Source organism: Gymnogyps californianus, chromosome Z (genome assembly GCF_018139145.2).
Source record: "Gymnogyps californianus isolate 813 chromosome Z, ASM1813914v2, whole genome shotgun sequence".
NCBI classification, from domain to species: domain Eukaryota; kingdom Metazoa; phylum Chordata; class Aves; order Accipitriformes; family Cathartidae; genus Gymnogyps; species Gymnogyps californianus.
Window position 1 is genome coordinate 30,545,631 of NC_059500.1, and position 16,063 is coordinate 30,561,693.

At 36.5% G+C, this 16,063-nt stretch overlaps 1 protein-coding gene across 1 annotated transcript in view; it reads left to right on the top strand.

Annotated features, from left to right (window-relative positions):
* The window catches only part of HOOK3 (hook microtubule tethering protein 3), a 97,319-nt gene that overhangs the window by 73,113 nt on the left and 8,143 nt on the right, over positions 1 to 16,063 (top strand). The window contains exons 17-23 of the mRNA XM_050913738.1: positions 3,224 to 3,301; positions 4,035 to 4,069; positions 4,875 to 4,957; positions 6,934 to 7,034; positions 9,790 to 9,894; positions 10,012 to 10,083; positions 11,607 to 11,743. Coding sequence (XP_050769695.1) covers positions 3,224 to 3,301; positions 4,035 to 4,069; positions 4,875 to 4,957; positions 6,934 to 7,034; positions 9,790 to 9,894; positions 10,012 to 10,083; positions 11,607 to 11,743 — 611 coding nt within the window. The remainder of the gene's footprint in view (positions 1 to 3,223; positions 3,302 to 4,034; positions 4,070 to 4,874; positions 4,958 to 6,933; positions 7,035 to 9,789; positions 9,895 to 10,011; positions 10,084 to 11,606; positions 11,744 to 16,063) is intronic.

Below are 16,063 nucleotides of genomic sequence, written 5' to 3' on the forward strand. Positions count from 1 at the left end.
TCAAAGTTAAACCCAGCTGCTCAAGTAGATGAAAGTTGTGGCTGGGACCACCTGAGTTATCCTTAAGATATCCTTACAAAAAGAGTGATTCTTCAGAAGCATGAGAAAAAGGATAAGGAGAGATATGGCATACAATTCATTGATGCATCATTTTCAGCATGTTTCCTCTGTTTTTCACTACTTTTCTGCAACAATGCACTGAAATTTGTATTTTTGTATACTTATACTGTAAATATGCTCAACCCAGAAAACTGAAGATCCCGTTTGAATTCAGTCCAGAAATGTGTGATGAGGGCTTGGGGGTTTTTTTAGTTTTGTTTTTTTTCAAAGTTGAAGTAATTTTTAGGCTTGCCCAAGAAGTAGTAAAAGCACTATCCTAACACAGGCAAGTATTATTGCAATGATACATGCTGCTTGCCGAGGTCCACATGGAGAAGCAGTTTTGATTTTGCATTGAAGTGCAGTGGAAGGCAGATGTTAGGAAGATATCAGTGCCATTAGGCCTGTAATGGGCACTGACACATCCTTCTGGGATGCATGATTAGTCCATCCTGGCTGTTGCCTTGCTAGTTAGGGAAAGGCCTTCTTACCCCAGCCTTCCAGACTACAGAATCAATTCAGACATGCCTGGTGTGGTCAGAACAGCAGGTGTGATTTATTGTCCTCCAGAATGCCGTGGTCATGTGGAGGGCTGCTCAACAGGTAGCCTGAACAGCTTTGACTACATCATTTGCATGTCTTATTATCACTCTCTGTTGTCATCCTTGTTCTCCCTTTCTCTGCCCTAATCCCTTCCTATATAAACAACCTGCCTTTAGTTACTTCAACCCCACTGGACCTAGTCTTGCTAAATCCATACCACATCTGGTGTTTCTCATACTGTTACATATGCAATCTTGGCCTTATAAAAGTCCTCCTGACTTGGCACCTCCCTAAAAGGTCCCCAAAACTGTTACCTGTTTGGTTACCTGTGAAGTTCAGCCACTTTGCTCATTTGGTGAAACACTGGAACAGGTTACCCAAAGAAGTTGTGGATGCCCCATCCCTGGAAACATGCCAGGTCAGGTTGGATGGGGCTCTGAGCAACCTGATCTAGTTGAAGATGTCTCTGCTCATTGCAGGGGGCGTTGGACTAGATGACCTTTAAATGTCCCTTCCAACCCAAACTATTCTATGATTCTATGATTACTCTTAGCATCTGTGAAATCTGACCATCCCTCATGGTGCTGTTTATAACTTTTGTCATCTTCTCACAGCGTCACCAGTCTCATCAAGCAATTTTCTCAAGTCATGTGCCATAGTTTCCCTCCCCCTGCCAAGTTAGCTTAACCTCAAGCCAGAGCCTAGCCATCTGACTGTGGCCTTAACATGCAGAACAAAACCAAACTTTGTCCTCAAAAAGGGGACAGACCTGTTTCTTTGGCTTGTTTAAGCATGAAATAAATTTCCAGCAGAAAGACTTTATTTCTGTAGGTTTTTTTGATGTAAAAGAAAGATAGCAATTAAATACTGGGGAGGATACCTGTTTTCTAAAACCACACCATAATAAGTATTTTTTTCTGGTGTTTTGTAAGTGGAACTTTTCAGGAGTAGGAGGAAAAAGCAAAATAGCGAGCACGCATTAGCTGATTTTTACAGTTTTGTTATAGAAATGTTCTTCTATTATGAACAGATCAAACATTTGAATGAAGTTAAATGTAAAACTAGCTCAAAATTAGGTAAAGCGCTTTTTTTTAATTGGTATTTTTTTAAGAGACTGGTCTTCCTATGAGAGAACACCAATTATAGTAGTTACTTGTTAGGAACAGAGGACTTGGATATGTGGCTTTGAAGCTGACTGAGACTTCAAAAAAAACCCTAATGTTTGCCCATTTTTAGAGTAATTTATTTGAATTTATCTGCCTTGCTACAAGTATATAGAGGATCTTTGGGTGGCTAAATCGGACATTTTGCCTTTTATTCTTGTTCCTAATCTCATGTCTTCAGTAAATTACTCTGGGTAAACTCAGTCCTGCTTCTTTTAATTGTGTGTGCTGTTTATCATTGTTAGTTTCTTGCATGTGAGAACATGTGATCTGTCTAGATGGGAGAGTGGTTACTCCCACAACAATGCTGGTACTATGCAAATAATATATATGAAAATATACCAGTGGAATCCATGTTGACAAGTAGTTGTATCTGTTCCAAGCTAAACCCAAGTGCAATACAAGGACTGCAAAAGAAAAGCTGAGTTCAATTTTTATTTTCTTACCTTGGGAAAATGGGCACTGCTGCCAACTTTCCCCATTCATGTCCAAACCAACCAATAGTTCCCTAAATGATCAGACATAAGTGATCGTGCCAGTTCGAATGCTTTATGGCCAAGAAAGGTGCATACAAACATTTATTGTTGCAGAAAAGGTGGTGTTGCTGCAGTTGTTCAGAGGACTGAAAAAGAAAAAAGCCAAATGGTCAAAACCTGCAGATACTGAGCTGCTACAAATTTCTGACTCTGAAGTCAGTAAAGTCATGCGGGCTTGTTTTTACGTGCTCCCTCCCTTTCTTATAGTGCGATAAGGAAATCCAACTTTGAGATAATGAAAAAGCATGACCCAGGAATGTGAGCAAAGACAATATTTTGAAGTATTTACACTATAACAATACTAAAAGCTTTTTTGGGTGCACATGGTAATTGTCTCTATTGGCCAGGTATCTAAATCTTTGTTGAAAGACCATTGGAGAAAAAACCATGAAGTAATTTTGTTGATGATTTTATCTTATATTTTGATGGCATTCTGGACCATCAGTCACATGCTAGACCTCCAGCGTGATTGGTACTGGATAAATACAAACCAAAAAGGCAGTTTCTGATTTAAATATTCTGCTTTTGTCTTGTATTCAATCGGTGTGGCAATAACACAATTCAGAATCACTCCACAAAAACACATGCATCTCTTGATTTTGGTTGTAGCCCAATAGACTGTGTATCTTCTCCCGTTTTGTTACTTGTATGATTTTTGTTTTAATATGACTTTCCAAAATAGCAATTGCTGTCCTTTGAAATTCTGGTTTAAACACAATGATTCACAAATGTGCTTCTTTACTATTTTTATATTTTTGTTTTTAGTGATATGTTTTAGAAAATGTTACAGGATGAAACTGCTCATGAGAACAGGGGAGAAAAATGCGCATGCGTGAAAAAATGCATAGCTTTAACTTTTTCTGTTCATGACTTTCTAAATAGTTTCTTCTGTTGGCTGCTGTTTTGCTTTATACTAATGTCATCTCTGTTTCTTGGCATGGGCTTCTGCTCAAGGCTATTGTGAGTATGGCTTTCTATTTACTTAACACTACTTTCAGTTTATAGACATTTATTGGGTTTATTTTTTTTGAAAGGTACTCACTGTGTATGAAGTGAGTTTAAAATTAAAATAAAATTTACTTTGAAGCTTTTATTCAAAGAGCCTATCTAAATGTGATTTAACCAGAAAGTGGAACACTGTAAGTTGTGTGGTAATTTTTACGTGTCTGTAATCAATAAAGATGAAAAACAGAAAAAGGGTAAAAATTCTGCTATACTCCAGTCAGAAATACTCTACTCCCTCTAGTTTCTCTGGGGACAGGAATTTACTTCAATTAATTTGCTACATGTCTTCATGCAAATTGCATTGCAGCGTTGGTAGGACAGCTCTTCTAGCAAATTCTGCTGCACTTTCCAATTTCAGGTTAATTTATTAAGTCTCATTACAAAAGTATTGAAGAAATTAAAACAACTGTCATAGAATTTTGTCATTTATGAGTCTTACTTTTATTGATCTAGTTCCTGGGAAAATATTTGTAAAGTTATAAAGCGCTCTAATTTCAGGAAAGTCACACAGCTGTGGAGAGAAGGATTGCTACCACAGAGGATGGCTTTACAGTTGTGATCTAAAACTGAGTGAAGTAAAAAGTTGGATTTTGGTTAGAATGTCAAAATTATATGTTTTAAAATAACTTTGAAACGACGTTAAAGCTCTGCAATATATTAAAATAAAACATTTAACTTTCTATTTTAGTCAATTCTTCTGAAAAAGAAACTTGAAGAACATCTGTAAGTATTTTGTTTGCCTGTTTTGTTTGCCATTTGAAATGATGTGTTTTCCGTATGGTAAGGAAGGCAGACAGTCGTTAATCATGCATCTGGAAAATATACAACTAAGAGGAATTAGATAACACAGGAATGTTTGGGAATCTGCTGTTCAGATACTATTTTCATGTCATAGAAAACCTTTGTGAAAGCAATAAGAGTGATGAAGGAACCATCATTTTGTGGTGGTTAGAAAACTTTGCTTAACATTGTGTAAATGTTTACTCAAGAGGAGTAAGTAATTTTCTTCTGAGGAAAGCATGTTAATGTAAACAAAATTAATTTGTTTACTTTTTAGTATACATTATGGCATAAAAGGCAACATTTTAGGAAGTGTTATCATTTTGTTCTGCTATTTCTGCACCTCTTCTACTTCCCTAAAATGCAAAGAGCTGTTTGCTTTTTGACTGGCTTGCAAAAAACCCTGTAGTTTCTGTTGCCTTTGGATTTAGCCATTCTTTCTCAATGTAATCTCAATGATGAGTATTCATTTTAGGCATGCATTGTACAATTAACTGTAAGTTCTAAATTAAGTTTATAATTACTGAGAATGAAGCTGTTTGTTGTTACAGTTCTCCAAACACCGTAATGTTTTTCAGTTTATTTAACAAATATTTCCACAGTGATGTTGTCATTTGTCCTCATGCCCCACAGCAAAAATCAATCGTGCTCTCAGAAATGTATCAGTATCTGAGGATTTTGTTTAATGTTCATTCAAGCGCAGTAATAATATTGGGAAAATAATATGTACTTTTTTCGTTTGCAACAGTGAGAAGCTCCATGAAGCTAACAATGAGCTACAGAAGAAACGAGCTATTATTGAGGATTTGGAACCAAGATGCAATAACAGTTGTGAGTTACCTGTGTGGTCCATTTCTTTTCTTTGTAAAGTATTTCATGTGCAAGGTCTTTAATTATAATACCTATAGGAGGTGCAAGATAAACAAAATGTACAATTTAAATGGCAGTGATATGTATGTTGTTAATTTCTCTGGAAGCTATGGTGACCAAAAAGATGCTTCTAACTCTTGAAATGTGGAGGATCACATTTTAGAGACCACCGTAGTAAGAAATGGCAATGGCCATAGAAATACTGAGTCACTGTCATACCTGTTACTGAACCTCAGCTGTTCAGAACTGTCATGTCTCCTAAGACCCTAATTTAGGAGATCCTTGTTGCCGTCACCAGGTTATTTTTACTCCCAATATATATTCCTTCAGTGTGTTTTCAGAACTGTGCTATAATTTGAGAAAATTTTCAGACACTAGTCAAAGAGAATGTAGGATATATGTCATATTGCTCAGATGGTATCGAGAACCCAGGATTCAGTTGGTTTTTAGCACATTAATGCTGCTTTTTTCCTGAGAAGTATTGAAAGAGGTAGACTGTTTTTTTTCAAGCCTATGTATTATAGAACAAGGCAAAAGACTGCAACCAATGGCAGCTTTTCTGGTTTGCGCCAAAGTGATTTTGTTCATAAAGAGATCGAGGAAGATAGGAATATCAGTTCGGTATTCATTACATACATTCTGTATCCAAAAAGAATTTTCATTTGTGTTGAGCTAAAACTGCAGAATATATTATAACTTCCACGTCTTAGAAAATGTTAGAACGAGGTCCAGACACTTCATGAGTAGCTAATAAACACATAATCCTGTTGTACTTGATAAGCTTCAATGCAAGTGTAATAGCAGTCTTCTGACTCGTTAGCTTCTAGACATTAGGGCATATTGAGGCTTCTGTAGTTTACTGAATTTACAAGTTGCTTTTTAAAAATCTGGGTCTGAACTTTTGTCTTGGTAAAAGAAAAATAATTGTACCTTCTTCCTTTCTTTCCACACTCAGGAAACGTGTGTGAATTATTTTTTCAGGTTTTTTTAACTATCTTGGATATGGCCAAAATGCTTGGGCATTGTGCAAGAACCATGGCACATTTTGAAAAATGGATTCTTGCAATCTTGGAGACCATCTGCTATTGGTCCTCTTACTGATCAATGAAAATCTTATTTGGTCCTGTCACCAGCTTAGTGTTTTCTGAGTGCTTAGAGAGAAAACCGTAGGAAAAACATGAAAGAACATTTCAATATGAGGCTGCAAAACAGATGGACTGAGGGTTGCCAATTATCTAATGTTGTCTGACAACCAGACGTCAATGTTATATGCTATTTGATCCAGGATGATGCAATTTTTTTTTTTTTTTTTCTGAGATCTGAGAAGATGTATAGAAGATGTATAAGCAATAGTGGCTTGACATAGTCTTATATCAACACAGGAAAAGGCTGTGCAATGAAATTGTCCTACTGGTCTGCATTGCTGCTTAAGAAAATGTGGGGTGGAGATTAAATTGAGTATTATATTCATGTCACAAGTCCGATAAATTGTGTCCAGTGTTACAGTTTAGCAGATTTAAGCAAGAGTTGTGCCTGTTAAGAATTATTCCTCTTACATAAAATAGGAAAACTCGTATTTATCATAGTTACAATACCGAGTTATTATGGAATCTGTGATTCATTAATAAACTCATATTCTAAATGTGTTCTGTAATGGGATTGATTTATGATTTCATTTCTCTTTATTTCTTCATAATTTTAAAAAAGGCAGAATTTGTGTACAAAACAGCCATCTCATGAGATTATATAGGAGTACACATTTTTAATGTGTTTCTGAGCTGTTCAGTAATTAAAACTATAGTATCTGCTACATCAGGTTACTTATGTTAGTTTTTCTTAACTGAAATAAATTCTAGCTGTGCCTTAAACGTCTGTTGAAAAACATGAAAATAAACATAATATGTTATTTTCCGATGTGTGCATCTCCTGACATAAAGCACTCAAAATTGAAGAATTACAAGAAGCTTTACGGAAAAAGGAGGAGGAAATGAAGCAAATGGAAGAGCGATACAAAAAGTATTTGGAAAAGGCCAAAAGTGTAAGTATGTGTGTTCCACATTAATGATCCCTCTCTGACAGACTACACCACATGTCCGCTCTGCGGGAATAAAAATAAAGGAGGTATCTGTATGCACAATAGCAAGTAAAAGAGAAGGAAGGCCCAGCGAGTTCTTTGTATCTTCTTACCGTTACAGTACTTAATACTGATTAATTCTGCAGAAGCTTTTACCCTGTTTTTGCGTTCATGACTGTCGCCTTTTTCTACCTATCCATAAACCCTTCTGATGCCTCTGTACAAATGTATACCCACTGCTTCAGATTTTTGAGTCACCCAGACAAACCTTGTTCAGCGTGCTTTCATGTCGGCTGATGACAAGGAGAGGGTGTTAAACCCTTTCTAATGCTGTGATAACCTATTTCTTTGTGGAAATTCTTCTGGACTTCTGTCTCTGAGTGACAAATGTATAGATCAGCTAAAGTAGTGTCCGTACTAGGACTGGTGGTATAGAAATAACCAAGGTAGCTGTGCTGTATTTTAGAACTGGAGAACCACCCATCTAAACCAACTCAAGGGAAGGAAGCTCTGTGAGTAAAAGTACTCTTTAATTGTCATTTGTGCTGGGACTTTTGGGGACTTCTGGCACAGTTGTCGTGAAGAGTTCTACCTCTTTGTACACACAATTATAGCTTAGTAACGCCAAGTACAGGCACAGTTGGAGCAACAAACTCTGGTTTTATCAGTTTGGCAGAGAGGGAAGAGGAAGTTTGGGGTTCTTTCCTTCACAGGTGACTGGATCTGTTTATCTGTGTTTCTGGATGGTGTAGGCGTCTTGTGGTGCTCAGTCAGTAATGTCTGTCTTACCTGGAGCAGATAATTTAATACACTTTTTAATAAATATATCTTTTAGGTACTTCAGATTTCATCAGGTCCTAATTGCTCACATAAATTGCTTGTTCTTTTTGAGGGGCTCAGAATTTACAGGCAGAGGTAATTACACATGTGTCAGAGCCATCTTTACCAATTTAAATTTGATTTTGCTTTCTTTGTTCATCTTTTGGCCCTGATTTCTATTCGTGTTCTGGTTTAGCTAACTGGTTTAGAAACTGTTTTAATATGTAGTCTTTTATTGATGCTTTTTCCAAGTAAAGTGGGCTTTTTTTTGACTGAACCACCTTTGAGAGGTGTTACATTTCTCTGATGACATTCAGCATTCTCTCTGCCTTTACTGTTTAATACATGCTTCTGTTGAGAAGGTGGCTAATATTTAAGTATGATATTGAGGATGTGGGTATACTACCAGCTTTGAAATGGCAATATTGTGGTCTCAATCATAATCCCATTTCTTCTCTTACTATACCTTGATATTTTATTTGAGTTTCTTAAAAACATACCAGCGTCTTTGTTCATCTGATCATGGTGGTATCAAGATCTTTGCTATGGCTGCGTATCATTAAATTGGAATCTGTAAGTAGGTTCCTAATTTGGCAAAACTTTATGCTTCCTTACTTTACTTCTGTGTAGTTTCCTCAATGACTTCTTATGAGATGTTTCAAAAGTCTTCAGGAAATTTAAACAAATAATTTTCAATTACTTTTTTTTTACATCTTATGTTGCTGACTGTGTCTCAGAGTATTCCAGTGAAAGACAGAGTCACAATTTCCCTTTTCAGTAAGATTTGTTTATTTGTATGTACTGTGGTACTGTAGGGTGTTTTATACAACAGTGGCATTAACTATTTTAGTTAGGTTAGCTTTTTGTGATCTTCTTATCAACTTTCAGGTTTGGTTTTGGGTTTTTTTTATTTGGGTTTTTTTTGTGAAGACGAGTACAATCATTATAGCCTTCCATGATTGAAACGGTATCCAGGTCTAATGTCTATTTTGTTAGAAACATAGTACACTTTTATGAAACTTCCTTCATGAGTACCAATCAGTAAAAATGACTTACTAAAATCTAAGGCACTGTTTTATTTCAGCATCTGGACACAATTCTGAAATGGGAGACAAAATCAAAAGATGTGAAGTCTCTTTCTATATATCCAGAGGTTGTTAAAAAGTTTTAAGCTATTTTCTATTAAAGGCTTAGGAATCTAGGCATTTTGCTGGATTTGTTCTTGGTTTAGCTCTCCGTTTGCTAGCACTCATGCTCCCCGTGATGGATGCCACATACGAACATAACCAGGCGTCCCTTCATCTTACTAGTAACATAATGATCATGCATGTGCCACAGAATGCTTCTTGGCCTAACAGAGCTGTCTAGAAATTACAGCACCTGGTACCCCAGGTAGGTCATGGCATCTTTCCATAAGGACCGAAGCGGTCCTTAAGCGGGAGGAATTGACAGGCAGGTAAACCTCAGCTATGAAGAGAGAAACCTTTGAGAAAATGTTTCTAGCATTGTGGCCCCAAGGTAGTGCAGCTAGGGGAAGGAACTGCATGTGTGAGTCTGGGATACTGAACATCTTCGGTGTCATTTTTTCTTACCAGTAGTTTTGTTTCACAGTCCTGTAAAAGAGAGCCCGGTTCAGATGGTCTAACATATCATGACTGATGTTCAGAGGCAGAACCTCTATCATGCTGGCTGTCAAGATTGTTTTACAGGAGTCAGCGTCTTAAAATTGCATATCCCTCTGTTTCACATTTTGGAGTGTCATTTCTTACCACTGACATGTTTTAAGTCACTTTTTTATTTCTTAACCTGACTTAAAAGGTTGTAATTCCTTGATGTCTTTCCCTTCAATTAGATTGCTTTTGCAGGATTTAATTAAAAACAAACTGGTTTTCTCTTACAGGTCATCCGCACCTTAGATCCTAAGCAGAACCAGGGTGCAGCTCCTGAGATTCAGGCTCTGAAAAATCAGTTGCAGGAGCGGGACAGAATGTTTCATTCATTGGAGGTAGTAATCCTCATGTTTCCTGGTAGATCCGTATTGCCTCATTGTTTTTTACGTATAGACTAATACTTTATTATACTTTGGTTTTAAATGCATGCTTTTTTGATGTTTGTTTTATAGAAAGAATATGAAAAAACAAAAAGTCAAAGAGAAATGGAGGAGAAATTTATTGTTAGTGCCTGGTACAATATGGTAAGAATCTCCTAAACTTTTTATTTAAAAAAAAAAAAAAGGAAAGAAGCTATTAATATTAGTTGTTTCTGGGTTGTTTATAACAGTATTCATTCATTTACAGTTTTTCGGTTTGAAAAGCATTTTCCAACACGCAGACACGGAAACAAATGCTTTTTAATAATTTTAAGCTATCACTATATAAGAGTATGTTCCTATGATAACCTTGGAGTAAATGAAAAAGAATATGTTTGTTATTTCCAAGTTTTAAAACCAGAAATGGCACTTTCTAGAGGGAAGGATACCTCAGATTACTATTTTGTAATTCCAGCCCTTCAGTTATACTGACTTACAGTGCTCAAATGTACTTTCTTCTTTGTTTCACCACTCTCCAATCTTCCAGTTGTTTCTAAAGAAGGGGTACAAGAAAAGCAATACAGCTTACTTGCTGCAGTAAGCGCTCTGAGAAACGACCCCTTCAACTTGGGTGCAAGTTTAGCCCCATGCAAAGGGTGAGCACCAGGGCAAGACCTTCACTTAAATTATTCAAACCATAAGGAAGTGACCTGTGCAGCCATACAGCTTTTGCTGGGCCTGTACACCAGGAAGTTTTTCACCTTCATCAAATGCATTCAAGACTTCTCTTTGACAGAGTGTGGCTACATTGAAACTGCTCTTCAGATAGAAAGAATCCCTGACCTGTGTAACATTCATGTTTCATTCTGCTTCATCATAGAGTTCAAATTCCCCCTCTTTGTCTTCCCTTGGAAGAGTTTCCTTCTTGCTGTTCTACATTCTTGTTATGTCCATGACTAGTAAGCCAAAAATTGTACTTAAGCAGAGTGTTTGAATCCTTTAAATATTGAACGTATTTTCAAGTTACTAGTGTCCTTGACCAATTTTGTAACATCAGTCCCACTGACAAGCAGAAGACAAGCCTGAGCTAAGAGCTGTGGTTCAGTAGCCTGTCATGAACAGTAACATGAGCATTGATAGCTTTCTCTCTCTCTCTAATTAGCCACAGCTACACAACCCGTCACAGCTTCCCTCATTTCCTCCTTGCATTTACTCCTGCTAAAAACATACTTTCTCTCAAGATGTGCTCCTGCCATATGAGCTGGTATTTTCACAGAGGATGACAATACTTTAATTATTTTCAGAAGAAAAGTACTCTTCTAGCTCAACATGCTGAAGGGGGCCAGGGTGGGGAGGGGAAGTACTTTTGAAAAGACTCGTCCAGTTACCATGTGTTTGTGTGGAGATGCATATGTTCAGATCTGGGACACGGGGGGACCTGCTTCTCAATAGTTTCTCCAAACCCAGACTATGACTGGGAGGGGAAAGAAGAAAAAAAAACCAACAACACACGAAGAATTAGGAAGAATATCTTACCTTTATCCTTGAAAATATGATACTTCATGTTTGAAATTGAAAATAGCTTAGTCAGTGTTGGTGAAGAAGGAGATAATAAACAAAATGTAAATGAGTAAAGTTGTTCAGTATTATGTGTTGGTATTCACTGAGAAGTTTCTCTTTGTCCATAGGGAATGACTCTGCATAAAAAAGCAGCAGAAGATAGACTGGCTAGTACAGGCTCAGGACAGTCCTTCCTGGCTAGACAAAGGCAAGCCACGAGCACAAGGAGATCTTACCCTGGTCATGTCCAGCCAGCAACAGCAAGGTAGAGAAGCCTTGCCCTTAGAAAGAAAACTGCCCTGTGATCCAGGCCACTTCTGTTGCAAGTGACAACATTCAAGGAAAATCAACCAGCATCCTTTCTCTTTCTCCCTTGTTACTACTATTATTTTACAGTTCAGGAAAGGGTTTTATTATGGTTTCTTACTGTTCTGTAATACCCTTTGCTTATATTTTTTGGAGTCCATCTCTCTCTCTCTCTGCATTTTTTGAATGTGCCAAAGTTTTGAAAACATCTAGAGAAGTGCTGTATAATAACAGTGTCTTACTTGTATGAAGCCTGATCTCCTGTGAAAAGCCTCATATGGGCTGTGTAACAATGTAAATTTCCTGTCATAGTTGATGCATTTGTGCCTATAAAGGTTGTTACGCTTTATAAGACTGTCTTTGTTCAAAGGGAATTAGGCTTTTTATTTCACATGCTAACCTATTGCTTCAAAAAAAATGCTGCAAACTCATTACAGAAATGCAACATTAGTATATATAATATTATTGTGAAATATATTTGCTACTAAAAAACTTACCAATGGCAAAAATAATGATTTTTTTTTTTTAAATTAAATCTCCTACATGCAAAGTTTGCTCTTATTTTTGGCATTTAATAGGGAAGCAGGATGATTTTTTTTCAGGTTTTTCTTTATCTACTGGTGTTACCTCTTTTGCTGGCAGAACTGAATATTTTCACATGGTTTGTTCCACTCTTCTTGGTCAAGTGTATGCTTAATATATATTATAAAAAGATTGAGAAATATTTAGAATGCTCTAATATGCTACTGCATCATCCATTTAAAAATGACATTTGTTTTAAATTTTTATAATTATGGATGAACAGTACATAATGGATCAAGGCCCTGATTAGTATTGTTGATGTTAATGTGTTCCAGTTGTCATCCCCTACTAAAAGATTTGCTTTTAATATATTGATTCAGGGTATAATTGTATCAGTTGCCTTACTAATGGTACCAGTGCCTTCAGGTGAGTTTGTTGCTGACTTTGTTGGAAACTGGCTGTGATTTGTTGTACTGCCTTTCTAGTGTGTAGCTGGTTAATTGTACATCACTCATTGTAGCACCTTCATGTTGATCAGTGGGGTGGATGGTGGCCCCTACTATTAATTTAGGTTCTGTTTCTACAAAGTTCTGCTTTTTCCCTGACTAATTCTATGCTCTCCCTGTCATTTTTGTCAAAGAATTGATGGACATGGAGGACCTGAGTATTGGTTGAAAGTTTCATATACATACATGTTGTGGTGATTCAGTTTTAAACATTTTTCATATAGAGACTGTTTGGACTGTAATGCACATGCAGTCTGGTTTATAAATTTATTCTTTTACTTTATTTTAATGCCCTCCCAAGTGAAGACATTTTTTCATAAATCCCTTTAGAGAAAAGACATACTAGCATTTATTAATCATCTGGAGGTCTATATTAATTCACAACTCAGGTGGAACGAGCAAAGGATAATTAAAACAAGCACACCTAGATTAAAGGGTAAGGAACAGGTGAATGACACTTTTAGCTACTGTTTTCTCCTGAAGTACCTCATCTGTTTTAATCTAGGCTAAGAAATGCATTCAATATGTGTCTGAAAATACTTATCAGTTCTGATTTTTTTTTCCTCCCAGTAATACGAAAACAGATGCTGAAGGCTATTAACTGCATATAGGTTTGTCTTTTATTCCTCACGTTTGGAAAAAACTCATTTTCTAAAAATTCTCTTATTCAATGTATGACATGTCTGGGCTATGCTTGCAAGATTAAATAAGACAGTGAAAGTATCTTCATGTGTGAAGAAAGGTAGCAATGTAAAGGAAGTTTAGGACAATTTCTGTAGCTCAGTGAGGTGATACTCTCTTATTGGGATACAGAATACTAAAGGGTCAAGAAGTCGTATGTGTTATCTAGCAAGATGACCACAGTTTGTGTGGGACGTCTTTTACTGATCTTATTGTGCAATCCATTCTAGTCATCTGAAGAACTCTTTACCACATGCCACATGTGAACAGGAGCAAATAAGATCACTTCTCTGAGGGAATTTGATGTTCTTGAGATTACAGCATTTTGTATCACCCAGAGAAGGAACCTAAGAATACCTAAAGCTCCATTTTTATTTTAATCTGGCTGGCTCTGTCACCAAACTGCCAAAGCCTATTTGTGAAAGCAAGGAATACCAGGACCTTAATGGGAAGTTTTATCTCTTAATTTTGTCTAGTAATTTAATTGCCTGTTGCTATTAATTAGGTGCAGGTCTAAAATAACTTGAACACAATATGCACACTAGAATAAAACTACTTGCTTTTATTATTTTAACATTGGTTTTACCATTTTGCCTCCAAAGTTTTGATGACAGGCAAATGCCCCTGACGGTTAGGAGGTGAATAAATGCTGATTAGAAGCCTCATTTTTAGCTTTTACTTTCCTGTCTCTCATGGCTTTTTCGCTTCTTAGTGGTTGTTGGCTTTTATGTTCTGCTTTGTGGTTCTAGTCGGTCTTTCCTTTTCCCCTACGATAAGACACTGAAGTGTTTTCTATAGTTCCCTTCAAGAATATATAGCATCATTATATAGCATCAAAGAGCAAAACAAGACTAATACTGAATCTGTGCTTTACTGTTGCTCATAGTAATTGTTAGACAAGATTGAACAAGCATGTTGTCTTTTGAGAATTCGCAAACTTGTAGAAATTCTGGTATTTCCCAGAATTTGTGTTGAATATAAAAATCTAAAAATATTCTGCAATCTCACAGAAATATACTCTGTTGCTATCCAGTTCCAGTAAGTCTTTTGTTCTGTCTTCTAGTGATAATCATCAGGAATTTAATTCCTTGTTCTTCAGCATTTTACTTCTATTATTTGCTGCATACATCAATTCTTAGTCTTTGGGTGTAGATGAATGCAGGTGGTGAACATCATTAAACCTTCTTTCTCACTAGAACAGCTTCTTTATTGAAAGAAGCTTCATTATTTTACTTGCTTATTATGTAGCTTTGGGAGTAGTGTGGTATTAAGAAAAAGAAGAGGCTCAGAGCGTGACTTCAGGGAATAAGCACATGTATAGATGAGCTACCAATGAATGCTGTCGGTTTGTCTTACCTTCAGTAATAAAAGAATACAAGCGAAAAAAACCCTGTAAAACAGAATTCTTTCAGTACATTAGATACTTCTAAGAAGCTTGTAGGAACACTTTTTCTGGGGCAACAAAGACTATTTACATCAAAATTGTAATGGTAATTATTAAAGCAATGGTATATCCTGTCCTGATACACTACAAAAAACCCCTACAGATTGAAGTTAAAGAGGAAAGGTTCTCCAGGGCAGCGATAAAACAGCTGAAGAGTTCATGAGAGTACATTCCTGAGCACTGTGCTGAGGATCTGCCCAGAATAATCTTTCTGAGAGATTTTAATTAATGCCAATAAAAGATACCAGTTAAATGGACAAATATTTTCATTGTTCAGAGCTGAAGCTTAGTTTCTGGTCTTAAAGGATGTGTGTGCAGTCCAGTTCGTATACTTCCATGGAGAGTTAAGTTGTTAGCATATCTGATCAGACATTACAGAAAAGAATATTCAAGTTCCCCATTTTCATGATAGCAACACGTACCCACCTGGATCATAACATGTATTTTCCAACTGCTGTGAAAACTGAAGTAATCTAATTTAAAGGTTGTGTGTTCCACCCACAGTGCAAAGGAAAATAAATGACTAGAGCACACAGCTCTATATATTGTAAAATGAAGTAAATATATAACGGCTACAAGATGCTTTTCATTATCTCTCTGGAAATAAGTAAACGGTAATCTTGTCCTGTTCTGATGTCACTTGAGATAGCAGTAATGCTTCTGCAAGTTTTCTGTGGCTTTCTATTCATGTAAGGAGCACCGGCAATTTTATATTCATTGTGTATGAAAGAATTAACAGTGAATGTTCCTGTTACTGCTTTATGATGATGTTAAATAGTAAGTGGTGTGTGCAAGCTGTCAAAAAAATTTAAGAGGATTTGGCAATTTTAAAGTCCTCAGTATTTTGACATGTGCAAGTAGCTTTTGCTTTTCCTCAGTTCTCTAGTATATGAGACTATCCACTTAGCAGCTTCCTGGATGTTTTTTAGTGGGTTTAATTGTCTTGATGTGCTGCCATTTTCTGTAGATTTGGTAGTTGGAAAATATTTTCATTTCACCACTTGATTTTCTTCTAGTTAGTGATTTGGAGGAAGACTGTCCTGAATGTGGCTAATTTTTCTTTTTCTTATGAAGCAAAACAGTACATGAATTTTACTCATTTTATAGAGATTTTTATTCTTGCCCA